The 16237-nt window shown below is 37.2% G+C and overlaps 1 protein-coding gene across 1 annotated transcript; it reads left to right on the top strand.

The window, feature by feature from the left end:
* Positions 1–1313: 1313 nt before the first annotated feature.
* On the top strand, positions 1314–4173 carry LOC306882939 (proheparin-binding EGF-like growth factor). Its single transcript, XM_079437950.1, has 6 exons — positions 1314–1506; positions 2122–2328; positions 2479–2683; positions 2793–2948; positions 3033–3123; positions 3217–4173. Exons 1-5 carry the CDS (start codon positions 1473–1475, stop codon positions 3103–3105), a joined length of 675 nt encoding a protein of 224 aa, XP_079294076.1. The 5' UTR covers positions 1314–1472; the 3' UTR covers positions 3106–3123; positions 3217–4173.
* Positions 4174–16237: the final 12064 nt, after the last annotated feature.

Below are 16237 nucleotides of genomic sequence, written 5' to 3'. Positions count from 1 at the left end.
CGAATAGAACAGAAAGAATTAATATACTGAACAGAAATCAAATAGAAAATAAATAAAAATGTAATACAAAATAAATCAAAATCAATAAAACAAAATGTAAAACATATAAAAAATAGATAGAAAAACTTACCCACACACGGAGACGTATTTTAAACCTTTTAAAGTTTAACAAGCTATGTACGAGTTTAATGTATCCACTAGATGGCAGTAGCGAGCGGTGATCCCATGCTGTTTTTGTGCTTTCAGCTCAGTGTGTAGTTTGTCAAAAACTAGGGAAAGAATGATCTGATGCAAATCATTTTTAGGATTTTAAGACAACTTGAGTGTTAAAAGTATCTTAGATAGTTGTGATACATTACCAAAAGACAAGGTGTGATTATGAAAGAATGCAAACGTGGGCAATAATGTCAAGGATTAAAAATATTGATTTGTTGGATCTCAACCCATAAAGCAATTCAATGTTTGTTCATACATCTTGTCATTCATTAATTTTATCACAGTGTTAGTCAAAATCTGAATCTGGTTTAGTTGCACTACAGGTGTTTTGAACCATAAGGTTCATTAAAACTAATTTCATTATCAGAGCATTAGTTAATGTCTGTTTAAACAGATGAACATGTTTCTAAAAGAAAATTCAACATGGTTTACATAACTCTTTTCCCTTAGTGTGCTTATACTGATCCACTTGCATGGCTCTCCTGCAAATGAAATTATAATATTATGTTTTTATTTTTTCAAACTTGTGATCAAAACCATGCCAGGTGTTGTTTTTATCCTTTTTTTGTCTTTGGGTCATTTCAGTAAAGAATGTTGATAGATTTGTTGCAATGGATTTTCAAAGTGAGCCTGTATTTAGTGCTCCAGTCACAATGGCAATTTATTTGTGAAATATGTTGAAATTGTAAAATTGTATTTATAATCCCTACTTTACTAATACCAGAATATACAATTAGTTATAAAATATGTGAGATAGTAAGAAATGCCAAAAGTGAAATTAGAATAAATAATAAATAAATTTTATATTTATATATATATATATATATATATATAAGATAAAAGCACCCTTTGTGCTCTATTCAAAAGGTCATGCATTTTTAATTGTTTACAAAGTAGGCCAGATGATCACAGGTGGGTGTAGATTTTAGCACAGTAGGAGGGTTAAAGCGTCTGGAAAAAAAAGAAGAAAGAGGTGTAGACCAATAAAGCAGCTAATAAAACATCATCAAAGGATTTGTCTTGATGCACAATGTGTTACAGCTCTATAGTGGGCGTGGCCACACTCATATTTAAATGCATGTCACTGAGATGCGGCTGATTTTTTTTTAAACTTGACGCACGAGAGACGCTCACAGTAACAAAGTAACGCTTGAAGACACGAAGTAACAATCTCCGGCGGCTTCAAGGGAATTAACACAGCGGGAAGGATTTTAATTTTAACAGCTGAATCTATCGTCATTACCTGAAGGGAGAATATGAAGTTGTTTCGTCTTTTCGTCTTTACCATCGGTGAGTATAGCTGACAGACCGAGGCTTGTTGCTGAAGGGTGTCGCATTACAGCCCTGTGCAAGTTATATAAGTGTAAAATACTCAGTTTTTGGTAAAGAAACTTTGGTTTTACTAACAGATTTTATGGAAATTCATAACATGATTTGTTTCACATTCCTCTGAGGCTTTTTTTTTACCATTCTAAACTTGAACTTATTAATGGGTCAACAATGTCATTCTGTTTTAAGAATATTCTGGGATATATTTATTTTTGTCTCATGCGTTCATTCGTTAGCTCAGTGTCTGTGCATGCAAGATTTTTGTAAATGAAGCCCCTCAGCCCCCTCTAGGGGTTTTAGGTAATGCACACAACCTATTATTAGTTTTAAAACATGCTTATTTGCATGTCAGTCTCTGGATCGTGAAAAACTCGATTGTATTTATTCTAGTTAAAATAGAAAATATTACTGGGCTCTATGCATTAACAACAAAAAATGAGCCTGAAAAATACAATTCTGTGACACCGGCAAGTGTATAATTTACATTGTAGTCAACAATCCACTGCATAACCATAAACAATCAATCAGTCTAACTGACTAAGTTTTAATGGCTATTCACTTTGTTTTCCCATTCAGTGGCTGTCACATCGGTGAGCAGTGCGTCTATAGAGCGGTTTGAGAGCGAGAGGCCGGCACAGACAGCTGTGATTGATCTTTTGGAGGCACTGAGTGAGAAGAGATCTACTGTGGACAACAAGCAAGTGGAATATGAGGAGGAAGACGAGTATTACTATGATGATGATGAAGAGGAGGAGTTTTCAGGGGATTACGACGTGCCACTTGGTAATTAATTTAAACATGCGCTTTAATCCTAATTGACTTGCAATAGAAGAGCATAAGCAATTCGTCACAGATTTTGTGATTTGCATTTATGCTGTAGTTTAAATTTTAGTATGAATAACTGTACATTTCTCTTCTCTCCCACCAAAACAGTTGCTTTTTCAAGCAAACCCAAAGACCAGAGTGCAGTTTTGAATGCGGAGAAACTTGAAGGCTCGAAGAGGAAGGGGCTCGGAAGGAAGAAGGCCAAAGGAAAGGGAAAAGGCAAGAAAAGGAATCCATGTCTAAAAAAGTACAAGGACTTTTGTATCCACGGAAGCTGCCAGTATCTGAGGGACTTGAAGGCGCCCTCTTGCATGTAAGCACTTCCCCTAAACCATTTCTCCTGTAATTTGTCACTCTTCTAATAATGGTTATGTTTTAAAGCAGTTTAAGAGAATCAATAGCTGTTTTGTTTTCCCCCCTAGATGTGATCAGGGCTATTCGGGAGAGCGATGTCACCTTTTCTTCCTGGAAGTTAAGCAGAATGAGGGAGCATATAACCGCACTACAGCGCTTGCTGTGGTGGCAGTGGTTCTCTCTTCATTATGTCTCACCATCATTGGACTTTTACTGGCACTCAGGTTTGTATTTAATCTCCCCCATTATTTCTTATAAGCAGTAAGATGTCTGCAGTCTATCATGATGTCAATCTCTGTATCGTCCAGGTTTCACAAGCAAGGTGCATATAATGTGGAAAATGAGGAGAAAGTTAAACTGGGAGCCGCCCCACACCACTAAACGAGATGGGAGAGAACGGTGAGTGAGGTCATCCATTCGTACATCCTGCCTAAAATCATCCAGCATGATTTGACTCCGTCGCCTGACATCTGCGTTCTTGTTTTATTTCAGGGCAACAGTGTGGAAATTCTACCTCAAAATGAAGTGGCAAGTTTGAATGTTTTGTGGAGCAGCAGGCACAGCGTGCTGTAGAGGAGGTTAGAGTGACCGCGTTTGTTTGGCAGGAGTCGTGGCGCCTCCTTGAAGGGCCTGACTCTTGAATGACTCGCTAAATTGTTCACAGGAGAGCTCAAAACCTGCCACAAACTGGAACTCTGACAGACTCGGTCGGGAAGTGAAACGGAGCTGTTTGATACAGAATGAGAAGGAACTCTTCGGGGTTGGGAATGTAATTTGAGTTTTAGAGGCGAGGCTTTTTCTAGTACTTGGCCTGAAATAAGTATTCTTACAAATAAGCATTTTTGTTCATGTCTTGTGCACTGTGTATTTAATCGTTGCTGGCTATGCTTTAATTTATTTATTTATGTATATATAACTATTAATATTTATTTGGATTTAGACCAACCTTGTCCAGCCCTAATGCACTGGCAACGTATTTGAAAGTCTCTGTGTTGTATGTTGATGTAATATTTTATTTATTAAAAGCAGTAGTAATCCGTATCTATTCAGTACTGAACAATGGTAGACTGAAAATCAAAATAACAGTATATTCTAATGGTATGCGATTTTTGATATTTTTGATGCATTTAATGAAGAGAATTTTTGGAATTATTATTATTATTATTTGTATTTTGATGTTCAGGACCGTGTTAGAATGTATATTTCAGCAAACATTATTTTAAGTCGTATTTAAAAAAAAAATTTTTTTGGCCAGTAAAACGCTTACACTGTTACTGAACAGTGTTCAATTAAGAAATGTGAATTATTAGTTCATTTTCTGTTTATTTAATTTCAGCATCCTGCTCTATAAGACACAGTAGTTGTTTCCTCATTCTCTCACTGTATCTATGGAGTTTTTAAAATGCTCAGGCAAGAAATTAAAGCAAATAATAAAAATCTCTTTATATAAAAGACAAAGTCGTTGTAATTTCTTTAGAGAATTGTATGCTCGTTATTTTCCCAAGGAGGAAGATTCCAGTGTGATGCAATGAGTCATTTCCTCATGAGAGCAGTTAGGACTGGTTTCCCATTCTGAAGATATTTTTGAAAACTGGAATGGGGACAAAGATACTGTAATGTCTATGTTTTGGCATAAAAAGAAAATTGTCTAGTCCACCTCCTGCTCCCAATTCCAAAGATGACTTTCATGTGACAAGCACCTGTATCCTGAGCATGTGATGTGCATTGTGGCCATTTTACATTGACAAACACTCTTCCACAAACACGCCCATCACATACAGCTTCTCACCTTGCATTATCTGCTTGCATCATTGTGAAAATGCACTTCCTTGACAGAAAATTGCAATACTTGTGGTCACAACTTCAGCATTTTTACTCAACTGAAATTACTTCTCTGATCTATAAAAACTGGATCCGTGACCGATGTAAAAGAAGAAGCCACCCCACAGAGGTCATTTCCTTTTGCATGTTTGAAGTCGGTCTCAGATCCTTTGTTTTTTTTAACCTTTGACCCTCACCGTTTTAAACCAATGTTTAAACGTCTGTGGCAAACCACCTCCGCAAAACGCATTAACAAGCTCAGCTTGTTCCTCACAGTGCCTGTCTGCTTGAATGAATGACTCATGCTGTTTGTTTGTAAAGCTCCTGTTGGGTAAAATCATTCATACAGGGGCTTCGGAAGAAGTGTTTGCCGAGTCCCAACTTTTAGAGCTATTTGTTAGTGATACTAAAAGACAACATGAATATTTATTGTTTTATACTCGTATAAGTTCACTCAGCTTTGGGTAATGGGATATGGTGTGGTCAGCTGACTGATCTGGCAGGGGATATGGGTAGTTCATCACATGCTGGGTGGCCGACAGCCCTCTTTTTGGGATGACATCATTCTCTGCTTTATGAGCTATCCAGTCTAACTCTGCCACATCTGGTCGGAATACTGTACATGTGGGTTTGGGTCACACCCTGGCAGTATGTCGAGTATACAGTTCACAATTCAGGAAGGTTATGATGACATACCAGAGCAGAAATGATTCCTCGACTGAGTCCAGTTTCTCACAAGCTTCTTCTCTCAATTTCTGTCTCCTGGTGGAGTTCCTTGCCACGGCTTTCTATGGCTTGCTTAATGTTTAAAAAAACATAAAAAATACCATGAAAGTACGTTTTACAAGAAAATACTGTCAGTCTTGTTTCTTTGTAATTTATTGTGAAATTTACTAGTGATTTTTTTCTGAAACTATCACTGCTCTTAAGCTATCAGATGAGAATAAAACTTGAACTCTATTTAGCTGGACGATGACACTTTTGTCTTGTGTAGAGCTGCTTTAAAACTGAATTGAATTTGATTTGTTTCGTAACTGATGAATTTTGCAACATCAACACTGTTATGGGCAGTTTACACAGAGCAAACTTTTGCTTTAAAAAAAGAGGAATGAAGAAAAGGCAATGCAATGAAAAAATTAGATTGGTGTGAACACCGCTTTTCCATTCCAGTGCGCTACTTTTCCAATGTTTTTCTACGTAAACATGCACTAGATGCGTTTAACCATTCTAAAAACATTTCTAAAATCGTAGTCAAAGCCCCTTTAAGGCAAGTCATTTCACTCGGCAGCCATCTTTGAAATCTCGTTGAATGGGGAAACATCAAATTCACTTTAACTTATCATTAAATTTCCTATTTGAAATCACCAATGAAATCTGGCAACAACTGTCTAATTTATATTGTTTCTTTTGCCCAAATAGCATTAAAAAAAAGCTAATTTTTTCAGGCTAGCTCAGCCATCACTGATTCTGTTATTTTCCTATTTATTACTGTGAATCTGCTTTGAAACAGTCTGTAGGTATTGTATAAGGCGCTATATAAATAAAGGTGACTTGACATACGCTCAGACATTTCTTGTAGTGGCTTTGCCTTTGAGACATCTCCACCGGTTGAGTAAGATGACTCAGTTGAGTAATATTTATTGTTTGCCAGTAAAAACTTGCCTTTTCTCAAAACGTATTTGTTGAGCAAGGTGTTTCCTGCTGTAACAATGGCTCATTTCCATTGTACAATGGAAGTGCGCACACTGACAGTTGGGTATCTCATTAGGCCACCAGAATGTGTTGGGCTAAAGGTTCATTATACATATATCTCAAGAAGGTGTCGTATCATATATGTTTGTTTTCACTCACTCACCTGTGTTGAGCAGGGTGTGCATGTGGTGTATTAATGACTCTCTGGCAGCACAGAAGAGCAGCTGCCGCAGAATCGGACACACTGTCACTCTGCCGGTGAAACATGAGATCTGATGGATGAGGTGTTGACAGAGCCATTGTGATTCAACACTCAGGGTGCCGGATAGAGCACAGTGAGATACTTGTTCACTATTTACAGCTCAAAGGGAATCTAGAAATACTTTCTGAACATTTGCAGAATTTTGGCACAAAAACTTACATTTGTAGTAGCAAGAATATAATTTATAGGGAGTTGTGGGTGGTGGGTGCCAAGGTGTTGCTATATTATTCTCAGTGGTCATCAGCAGGTTGCTAAGCGGTTGCTAGGTGGCCACAAAATTTGAGGTGTGATTCATGTCCATATAAACTGTGGAAGGAGCTACATGCTGAAATTCAACTCCTTTTTTTTGCATGTTTTCCACTACAGTGGATAGATTAAAAGCCATTTCTAAATTGCGAGATAAAAATTTGTGATTCTGAATTTTTTCTTAAAATTGTGAATTTGAAAATTCCAACTTTATAACTTTCAACTGTGAGTTTATATCTCGCAATTCTGAGAAAAAAAATCAGAATTGTGAGATTAAAACTCACAATTACCTTTATCTTTTTTTTTCTTTTTTTTTATTCAGTGGTGGGAATGAGCTTCCATATTAACCATATTAATGAATATTCCATATTCCTTCCATTATGGACAGATGAGTAACTATTTTAAAATTACTGCTTTTAGAGGAGAAAGAATGATTATGAGGGAATGCTGAATTTATATATATATTATTGACGTTGAGGAACGTTGTTTTTAAAGTATTCCACAATCTTTTTAAGCACTCTTTCACAGATTCGAGAGCCTCTGCCCATCTTTACTTCTGAGAGACTCTGCCTCTCCAAGACATCCCTTTTATAGCTAATATTGTTACACCTGATGTCACTTTTTCAGCCCTTTGTTGCCCCCGTGCCAACTTTTTTGAGACCTATAGCAGGCATCAAATTTGAAATGAGCTCATTTAGTGGATAAAAGTGTAACATTTCTCCGTTTAAACATTTGTTATGCTCTCTATGTTTTATTGTGAATAAAATATTGGCTCATGTGATTTGAAAGTCTTTTAGTTTTCATTTTATTCAAATTTAAAAAACGTCCCAACATTTCCGGGTTGTATAAAGTTGCATTATCCATAGTACATGGCAGTCTGAGGAGATGGACATACAGCTCGGGATTATGGGTAGGAACTGAATGTTTACAGTAGTCACACTTCTAATGTCTCATGGCACATCTCTACATAAACATCAACTGTCTGATGCACCATCTGTCTTTCTCCTAGAGAGCCAGTAGTCCACTTCATCTTCTGTCCTGATGGCCCACATGAGCTGCCATCAGATTCTTTCACTGTGACCTCATGCTGCTGGACAGACACATGTGTATCTTTATCACGTTATTAAATTCTCACCCGGCTATTTAGATCCCCCTGGAGGGTCTGAGCAGGATTGTATGTCAAATGTGAGGAGAGGATATGATAACGCTGGGAGGAGTGGAGCAGAGAGGGGGCAAAATGACTAAGAAGCCATCTCATTTTTGCTCCGGCTCCTGCACAAACAAATTCAGTTGCTTTTTCAGTGGATGCTATCAATAAACCTTGGGAATCTGATGGTGTTCCAGGGCTGTGGCTTGTGTTGAGCATTGCCTTTATTTACCACATTGCAGAATTCAGTCAGAAGGGCGGGATGTCTTGCACTTGACTCACATATTTAAACAAGAGCCTCCACCCCCCTCACAGCCTCCCATTTCCGGCAAATGCGGTTGGGCAGGATTAAGCTAAAGTGTGCATGCCTTTCTGCCAGAATGACTCTTCCATGAGCCACTGTTTTGCAGAGCATGCTGATTTTAAATAGTTAACCAGGTTACACTTTCTGAAAATGTCACATTAGGTGAAGAAACTTATACGTCACTACTAAAAAATATAGTAAAAACAAGAGGGAAAAAATGCACTTATAGACAGTGGAAGCCAATGGGGCGAGTACACAATGAATGTCAGCACATTTTGTTCATATGAACAAATCGAAGAATGAGTCAAAATGATTTTCTTTTTTAACCATGTAAAAAGGCTGACTGGAGGGAATTAATAAGATGCAGGATTTTGTGCTGAAGTACTGTTTAACTGTTTAGTGCATTTCGTCCATTGAGGACTCAAACATAAAAAACCTCTTAGTAAAAGAATGACCAGGCAGCAAAAGGAAACACACAACAAAACAATTTAAAGAAACTTAAAAAAAGGACAATTGACCCTTTGCAAAGACACAACCCCTTGCTACATCCGACAAGCCATGGTGCTCTCATGCCACACATCATGTTCTCACGTGAAAAAGACATTGCTGAGCAAAGAGGAAACTGACAATGCGCCGACAGACAAGACAGAGCAGGTTACTTTTGGTATGAAACAATGTCTCAGCATTCAAATTTTTTCATTTTGTAAGAAATTCAAACAATAAATACTCTTTTGTGGCTCTTTAATGTGTCATGAAAGATCTCTGTAGCGCCTCAGTTTAAGTGGCATGTGAACCGATCATCTCTTCCTCTACTAGTTATAGCGCAAAATAAACATGAATGAACATCAGAACAGTGGCAGACTGGCCATCTGGAGCACCGGGAGTTTTCCTGGTGGGCCGCTGTAGGCTACAATGTGTGCCGGCCCATTGCGTAAATATAAAGAATGGATTATAATAGGTTCCTGGAGGGCCGCAGCCCTGTAAGTAGCCTATATCCGTCCATTGGCCCAGACGAATTGGCCTGCGCAGCCCATTTGAATGCATAGTCAAACATTCTATTTAATTTACCGTGTTCTGGCTCAACGCAGCTACAGCGGCTCAAAAGTGCTTGTCAATAGGGCTGGGTATCGAGTTCGATACTTTTTAGGCACCGACCGAATTGCCTCGATACCACCGAGTATCGAAAAACGTCTTGTCGTTCGGTACCAAATTTCGATACCTAAGGGGTTAATCTCATTAACGTCAGTGCGTCAATAAGCCTGCAGCACTAGGTGTGTTTGATTAGAAGTGACGCGGTGCTGATTGATCAGTGTTTGACCTCCGCGAGAGCGATTCGAAAGCGTACGGAGCAGTCTGCTCTCTATATCGCGCAGTTTCGCTTACTGCACACAGACTGAAGCTCGCGTGACATTTCAGCGTCTGCCGTCTCACTAAATGAGGACATAAACACATGAACAACAGCTTCAGAACTGCTCTGAGAGTCACTTCATGAGCATTTTACCGTTTGATTTGAGTAAAACTTGCGTCATATCATATACACACAGAACTGTAAAGGTATTCCCGGAAACCCGTCAAAATAAAAGTTCGGATTAACTTGGAAGACACTGCGGCAGAAATATATTAATATTGTTCAGCAGGGTGTACATACTGCTACTACTAGGCTACTATTAAAATTATTAAAACTCTTTATTTTTTTATTAATGATCACACAACATTTCTTCCATGTTTTAATTTTAATAGTAAAATGTTGTTTGCCAAAATAAATAAATAAAGTTTTATTTTCAATAATTTAAAAGAAAAATTAAATGAATGTTTTATGCCTTCATTTGAAAACCAGATACAGAACACAGAATTTCTGAGGAAAAAGAAAACATTTCATAAGGCTGTTTTAAGAATAAATTTGAATAAACTAAGTAGTTTTTATGCATTCAAATAATTAGACATACTACAACATATAATTTAATAACAATAAAACATATTGTGAAAGAAAATAAAACATCCACTTATGAAAGTGGATAAAGATTTTAAATTTCTTGAAGTCTTTAACAACCTAGAATAAATGAATAGAAATGATGATTCTGTCCGAGCTATGCGTTTTAAAACGAGCACACACTAGTGTAAACTGAAAACTATTTGAGCTTTATTAAAATTATTTGTACTGATTTATTGTGTTGGCTATATTTTGTTCCTTTGTGGAGTGGCTCAGGAGATGAGTCCTTGAGTCTGTATACATGTCAACAAGCTGAAAAAAATAAAACCAACGTTTTTTGAGATAATGTAATCTTGTTAAAACTCTTTTCATAAAATTGGTATCGAAAAAAGTATCGTTCAGGAAACGGTATCGAACTCAAGGTATTGGTATCGGTATCGATATCGAACATTTTTTAACGATACCCAGCCCTACTTGTCAATGTTAAAATGTTTTAGCCAATCAAATCGAAGAAGGTAGGATTTACTGTTCACGCTTCACAGAAGCTGCTGCATTTGAATGCAAGCTGAGGTAAACAGTTAAACATGGTGAGATACAATTCAGCAATATTTGCCAACTGTTTTCATGAAATTTCAGGGATGCAAACTACTACTGGCATTTTCGAATTTCTCAGATTTTAATGCTAGTTAGGCCTACATTATTTGCCACAGTGTAGGCTACATAGAACAATTAACATAGTCGTTTTTTAGCAGACGTAAGTTAACAGTGAATGTTTGTATATCTCTTCTGTAATTTTACGTGTCTAAGAAAATATTTCAAAAAACTGTAAAAAAAATAAAATATATATGATTCTCAAACTTTAGATCAGGGGTGTCAAACTCAGTTCCTGGAGGGCTGCAGCCCTGCTGAGTTATGTTCCAACCCTGCTCCAACACACAAACCATGTAGTTTTCAAATAAGCCTGAAGGACTTGATTAGCTGGATCAGGTGTGTTTAATTAGGGTTGCATCTAAAGCCCTAAACACACTGCACGATTTTCAGCTGTCCCAGACGAAAGATTGGCATGAAACAATCGTGGCCAATCAGAAATCACCGCGATTGCTTCACGATGCCAGTCTTTCCTCTGGGACAGCCGAAAATCGTGCAGTGTGTTTAGGGCTTAAACTCTGCAGGGCTCTTTGACACCCCTGCATAGACCATTGTAAATCTGAAGACTTTCGCTTTCAAGTTTCAGGAAAGTTCTAAATAAGATATTTTAATGTGTAAATGTTTTAATAATTTAATGTTTAGGCTAAATTAAAATTTTTCTGTGATCAAAGCAGTCTTCAGTGTCACATGATGATCCTTCAGAAATCATTCTAATATGCTGATTTGCTGCTTAATTATTTTCAATTATTATTTGTGCTCAGTTAGCAATGGTTCTTATTATTATACTGAAACTGTTTTTGTTTCTTAATATTTTTGTGGAAACTGTGACACTTTAACTCTATCAGGATTATTTGTTGAATACAAAGCTAAAGAACAGCATTTTTTATATATAAATAATTTGTAATAAGTGTATCTTTACTGTCACTTAAATCAATTTAATCCAACCTTGTTGAATAAAAGTATTGATTTAAAAAAAAATCTTACTTCAGACTGAATGGTAATGTATCACATTTTTCACAAAAATATGAAGCAGGATAACGGAAAAAAAAAATAGTCTGCCGTCGTAATATTTAATCAAAAACTGAAAATTCTCTTCCGCTCTGGACTGGCGTTCTTGCTCTGATGACTTCAGTCTGAAGGGGAGAATCCTCTTGTTAAGTCTGACGTAAGGAATGCTGTTTCCGGGTCCATGTCTCTACTCATTTCATTTGAGAATACTATCTCAACAGCCATTTATAAGCACTATTTAATTAATATTACATATATAAGCTAAGCATTTAAAAATTTGCTGTGCACACTACAGTCTCCGTTCTCACAGTGTCTCAGACACTAATATTTTAGCTGTCTGGCCATCTGGGTTTTCAGTATGGAGATAAAGGTTAGGGCTATAATTTTTCAGTATGACATCGTGGGTGTATATTAGCACAGTTTGCTGTTTTCTTGGGGCATCTGGTAGAGCGTTAGGACCCAGAAGCGAAGATATTAATTAATATTTTTTTGGTAATTCATTAAATATTGCAGCTAAAAAGTAACTAGTAACGGGTACCCTAAGTAGTTTTTTAGACGTGTAATTTGTACTTTTACTTAAGTACCGTTTTGACACCAGTACTTTTACTTGTAATTGAGTATTATTTCAGCAATGTAACAGTACTTGTACTTAAGTACAAATTTTCAGTACTCTTTCCACCACTGAATAAGGCAAATTATAATGGAAAGAAGTATGATGGTCATTGTGTTATATTTATACGTTAGTGGTGTTAAAAACAGCTCTAATGAGCTGGTGGGTTTATGGTGTGGTGGGCCGCTCTGTGCCAAAAAGTGCAGGGCCACTTTTTAGCCCCAGTCCGCCCCTGCATCAGAAGGTATCTTTTTCAATCGCGGAAAGACGTCAATACATACCATTTTCAGTGGTGTAGTGCAAGTGCGTGCCCTGTGTGCCCTGCGTGCCCATCTGCTATGCCACTGACCATTTTTCAAGTTCAAGTCTATCAGACAAAATGATAGATTGACCATTATGACTGGTTAGATCCCCTGTCAATCAAACTCCTGGCGAATGGTCTTGAGAGCAGCAGTGAATGAATAAAACCTTGAATTTTTGTGTCTTATGGTCACTAAGGCTGCATTTATTTGATAAAAAAGTTCAATTATCTGTTATCGTTAATATCTGTGACGCAAAGTGGGATTTTCAGCATCATTACTCCAGTCTTTTTCTTCCTAATATCTTCTTAATATGCTGTTTGGATTCTAAAGAAACAGTTCTTATTATTATCGATTGTTGAAAACAGTTGTGCTGCTTCATATATATATTTGTAAACCTTGAGTAGAAAGTTAAAAAAGAAGCTCTGTTACTCTGGCTCTGTTTTCTGTAGTAATTGTTAGCATGACATAAATATTGATGAAGCCTAAATTGTATTAACCAAGAATTTTCCTTTTAGAAGCCTGAATCAGGTGCTGAAAAGACCAGTCTCGCTCTCTAATTTTGTGTTTTCTGGTTTCTGAACAGCGAGCCACAGAGAGGTGGGAGCTGTAGTCAGGGCCAGAGGAATGTTAGGAGGGGATTTTTCATATGGTGAGCTCACTGCTCTCCGCTAAAAGCTTTGCTTTACAACAAAGAGATGTAGTAATGGCAAGAATCATCAACATGCATTATCAGGAGTGATCCATTCCTGTAGTATTAGAATAATGTCCAGGTTTTTTATCTGCACCCAACCCAAATACCAGCACAGACATGTGTTTTTGTTTTTACATCAATGCATCATTTCCTTTATCATTTTTTTTGTCATGTTTTGCAGTAAAACGTGCTTAAAACGATATAAATCCTAACACGATTTATAACAATAAACTTCTACAATAAGTAAAACGCCCCTTCTAGTACCAGAAGCCTCAACCTTCCACCTTTGCAACAAGCGGAAGCCATAATTTGACCACAAACCCAGATCCCAGAGTCATCGACTCTAATGTAGTTTTAGCGTTTCTTCCAGGCATGAACAAAGCCTGGCTCAGAGCACTTAAAAGTAATTTTTTCTGTGTGCTCCACACTTCTTACTCTTTCAAAAGCTGACTGAGTAGAAATATGAAAAAAACGGTTTATTGCTAACAGTCACTTAGAGCTGATAGATCATTAAAAATCTCTGTGGTGAGCGCTGATTACTCAGCCATTTCCCCCGGTGAATGTGTAAGCGTGAGTCAGAGCACCCAGCCTTTGTGTCTCCATGTGCAACCTCTTCCTCTCGGTGCCCCCCTGTTGTGTTTTCCGGGGTTGACAGGCAGTTGAGTGGCCCCGGAGACAATCAGATGGCTTAAACAAGCCTGGCCCATCATCAATGAACTCGGATCAAACACTCACCACAATATATGGCATCAGGCAAATGTTATGCTGATGACCTCGTACGTTCTGTGAGTCAACGGACAACATAATTCATGAATCTGAAACACGACTGAATCACAGCTACGAACAATTAAGCTGCAGTTGACTATGCAAATACGAAATAAATATGGTTAGAGCGGCAATATTGACACTGACTCCATTACTAGAAAAATGTTGAGGCTCCGTCCTTTCTAAATCTGGATATGCAGTTATGATCCGCACATCATAAAAGCTCTAAACATAGACCTGTGAATGTGCCATGGTTTATATTCAGATATTGGACCCGTGTGTGTTATCCCACAGCTTGACCCACAAAAATATCTACTTGCGTCTGTGACTGTGTTTCTGGGGTCTAATTCATATTCTACGTAAATCTATGGAAGCCTGTTTCCACCATGGAATAAAAAAATAAAAATAAACCAAATAATTGCGACTTTTTTCCCAAAATTTTATTTACTAACAATTCTGAAAAAACAAACAAAAAAAACAATTCCAAGATATAAATTTTTATTATTTTTTTTCATTCTCAATTTTTCATGTTTTTTTTTTTTTTACATCTCACAATTTAGAATTTTAATCTTGCAATTTTGTCTTTATTTCCCCCTCAGAATAAAAATAAGAAAAGTTTATATCGCAATTCTGTGAATGTGTTTGGTTTTCTGTTTTTGGTTTCTGCCACAGAATTAAAAAAAAAGGTAATTGTGATTTAATCTAATAATTCTGATTTTTTTTATCTCAGAAATGCAAGTTTATATCCCACAATTCAAAGACTTTTTTTCTTGCAATTCTGAGGAAATAGTAAAAATCGTTAGATATAAACTCAGAATTGCAAGATATAGGCCCGGTTTCACAGGGCTTAGACTAAACCAGGATTAGGCCATAGTTCAATTAGGACATTTAAGTAATTTTTATAAACATGCTAAAAAACATTATTGGGCTGCATCTTGAGACAAAACAAAGGCACTGATATATATTAAGATCAGTCAGTGCAAGTTTATTTCAGTTTAAACAACTCAAGACTTACATTTTAGTCTAGGACTAGGCTTAAGCCTTATCTGTGAAACTGGGCAATAAACTCATATTTTTTTTTTTTTGAAACTTCCAAAAGCTTCCAAATTAATCTGAAGACATTTAATTAATATGATATATGTTTAATACTTAAACAGGATATTAAATGAGAAGACAATTCAGAAAACAATACAGGATGGGAATTAAAGGGTTAGTTCACCCAAAAATGGAGCATAGCGGTAGTTCTGGCAGGCCATGTTAGTCAAGCTTGCATCAGCTAACACTCAGCTGATCCACGTCTACCTATAGGATCACGACACCAATCATAATTCCCTTCATAAGGTCCCTTCAGTCATTATTCAGCAGCTATCGCTTCGCTCAGGAACTAATCACCCACCTCCATCCCCAGCTCCTCCTCTTGTCCAGTCAGGACTTGGCAGTGAATATATCATTGAGTCAGACCACTGAATCATGTTGTTAAAATAATCATGTAGAACATTAATGGTATCTGCTACATTTATCATTGATGTTGGTTCTGTTCTGTTACCCCGGGGGTGGGGGGGGGGGGGGTATTCTGCTCTCCCTGCTCCTATCCATGCTAGGCTGCGTGGATGGGCAGGGAGTGTTTGCCCAGAACAGAACCATTCCCCCAACCTAAAATGTATGCTAATCGTAAGTTATATTGACAAAAGTGGTCCTGACAGAAATGAAAATTCTGCCATTAATTACTCACCCTCATGCTGTTCCCAACCCGTAAGACCTTTGTTCATCTTCGGAGCACAAATTAAGATATTTTTGATCAAATCTGAGAGCTCTCTGATCTTCCAGCTCCAGAAATGTAGCAAGGACATCAGTAAAATAGTCCATGTGACATCAGTGGTTCAACCATAATTTTACGAAGCTACAAGAATACTTTTTGTGCGCACAGAAAACAATAATAACATAATTTATTCAACAATATCTTTAGATTGGCGTAGAACATAAACTATTTTGGACAGTACCCCAGAACGTAATCGACATAATCAGTTGACCCCACATTGCACGCATGCTGAATGTAAACAGTGATGATTACATTGATTGCGTTCTGG

The sequence above is a fragment of the Barbus barbus genome, assembly GCF_936440315.1.
Source record: "Barbus barbus genome assembly, chromosome: 17".
Classification (NCBI taxonomy): domain Eukaryota; kingdom Metazoa; phylum Chordata; class Actinopteri; order Cypriniformes; family Cyprinidae; genus Barbus; species Barbus barbus.
Note: the sequence above shows the minus strand (reverse complement) of the source record. Positions and strands in the feature narration are given on the sequence as shown.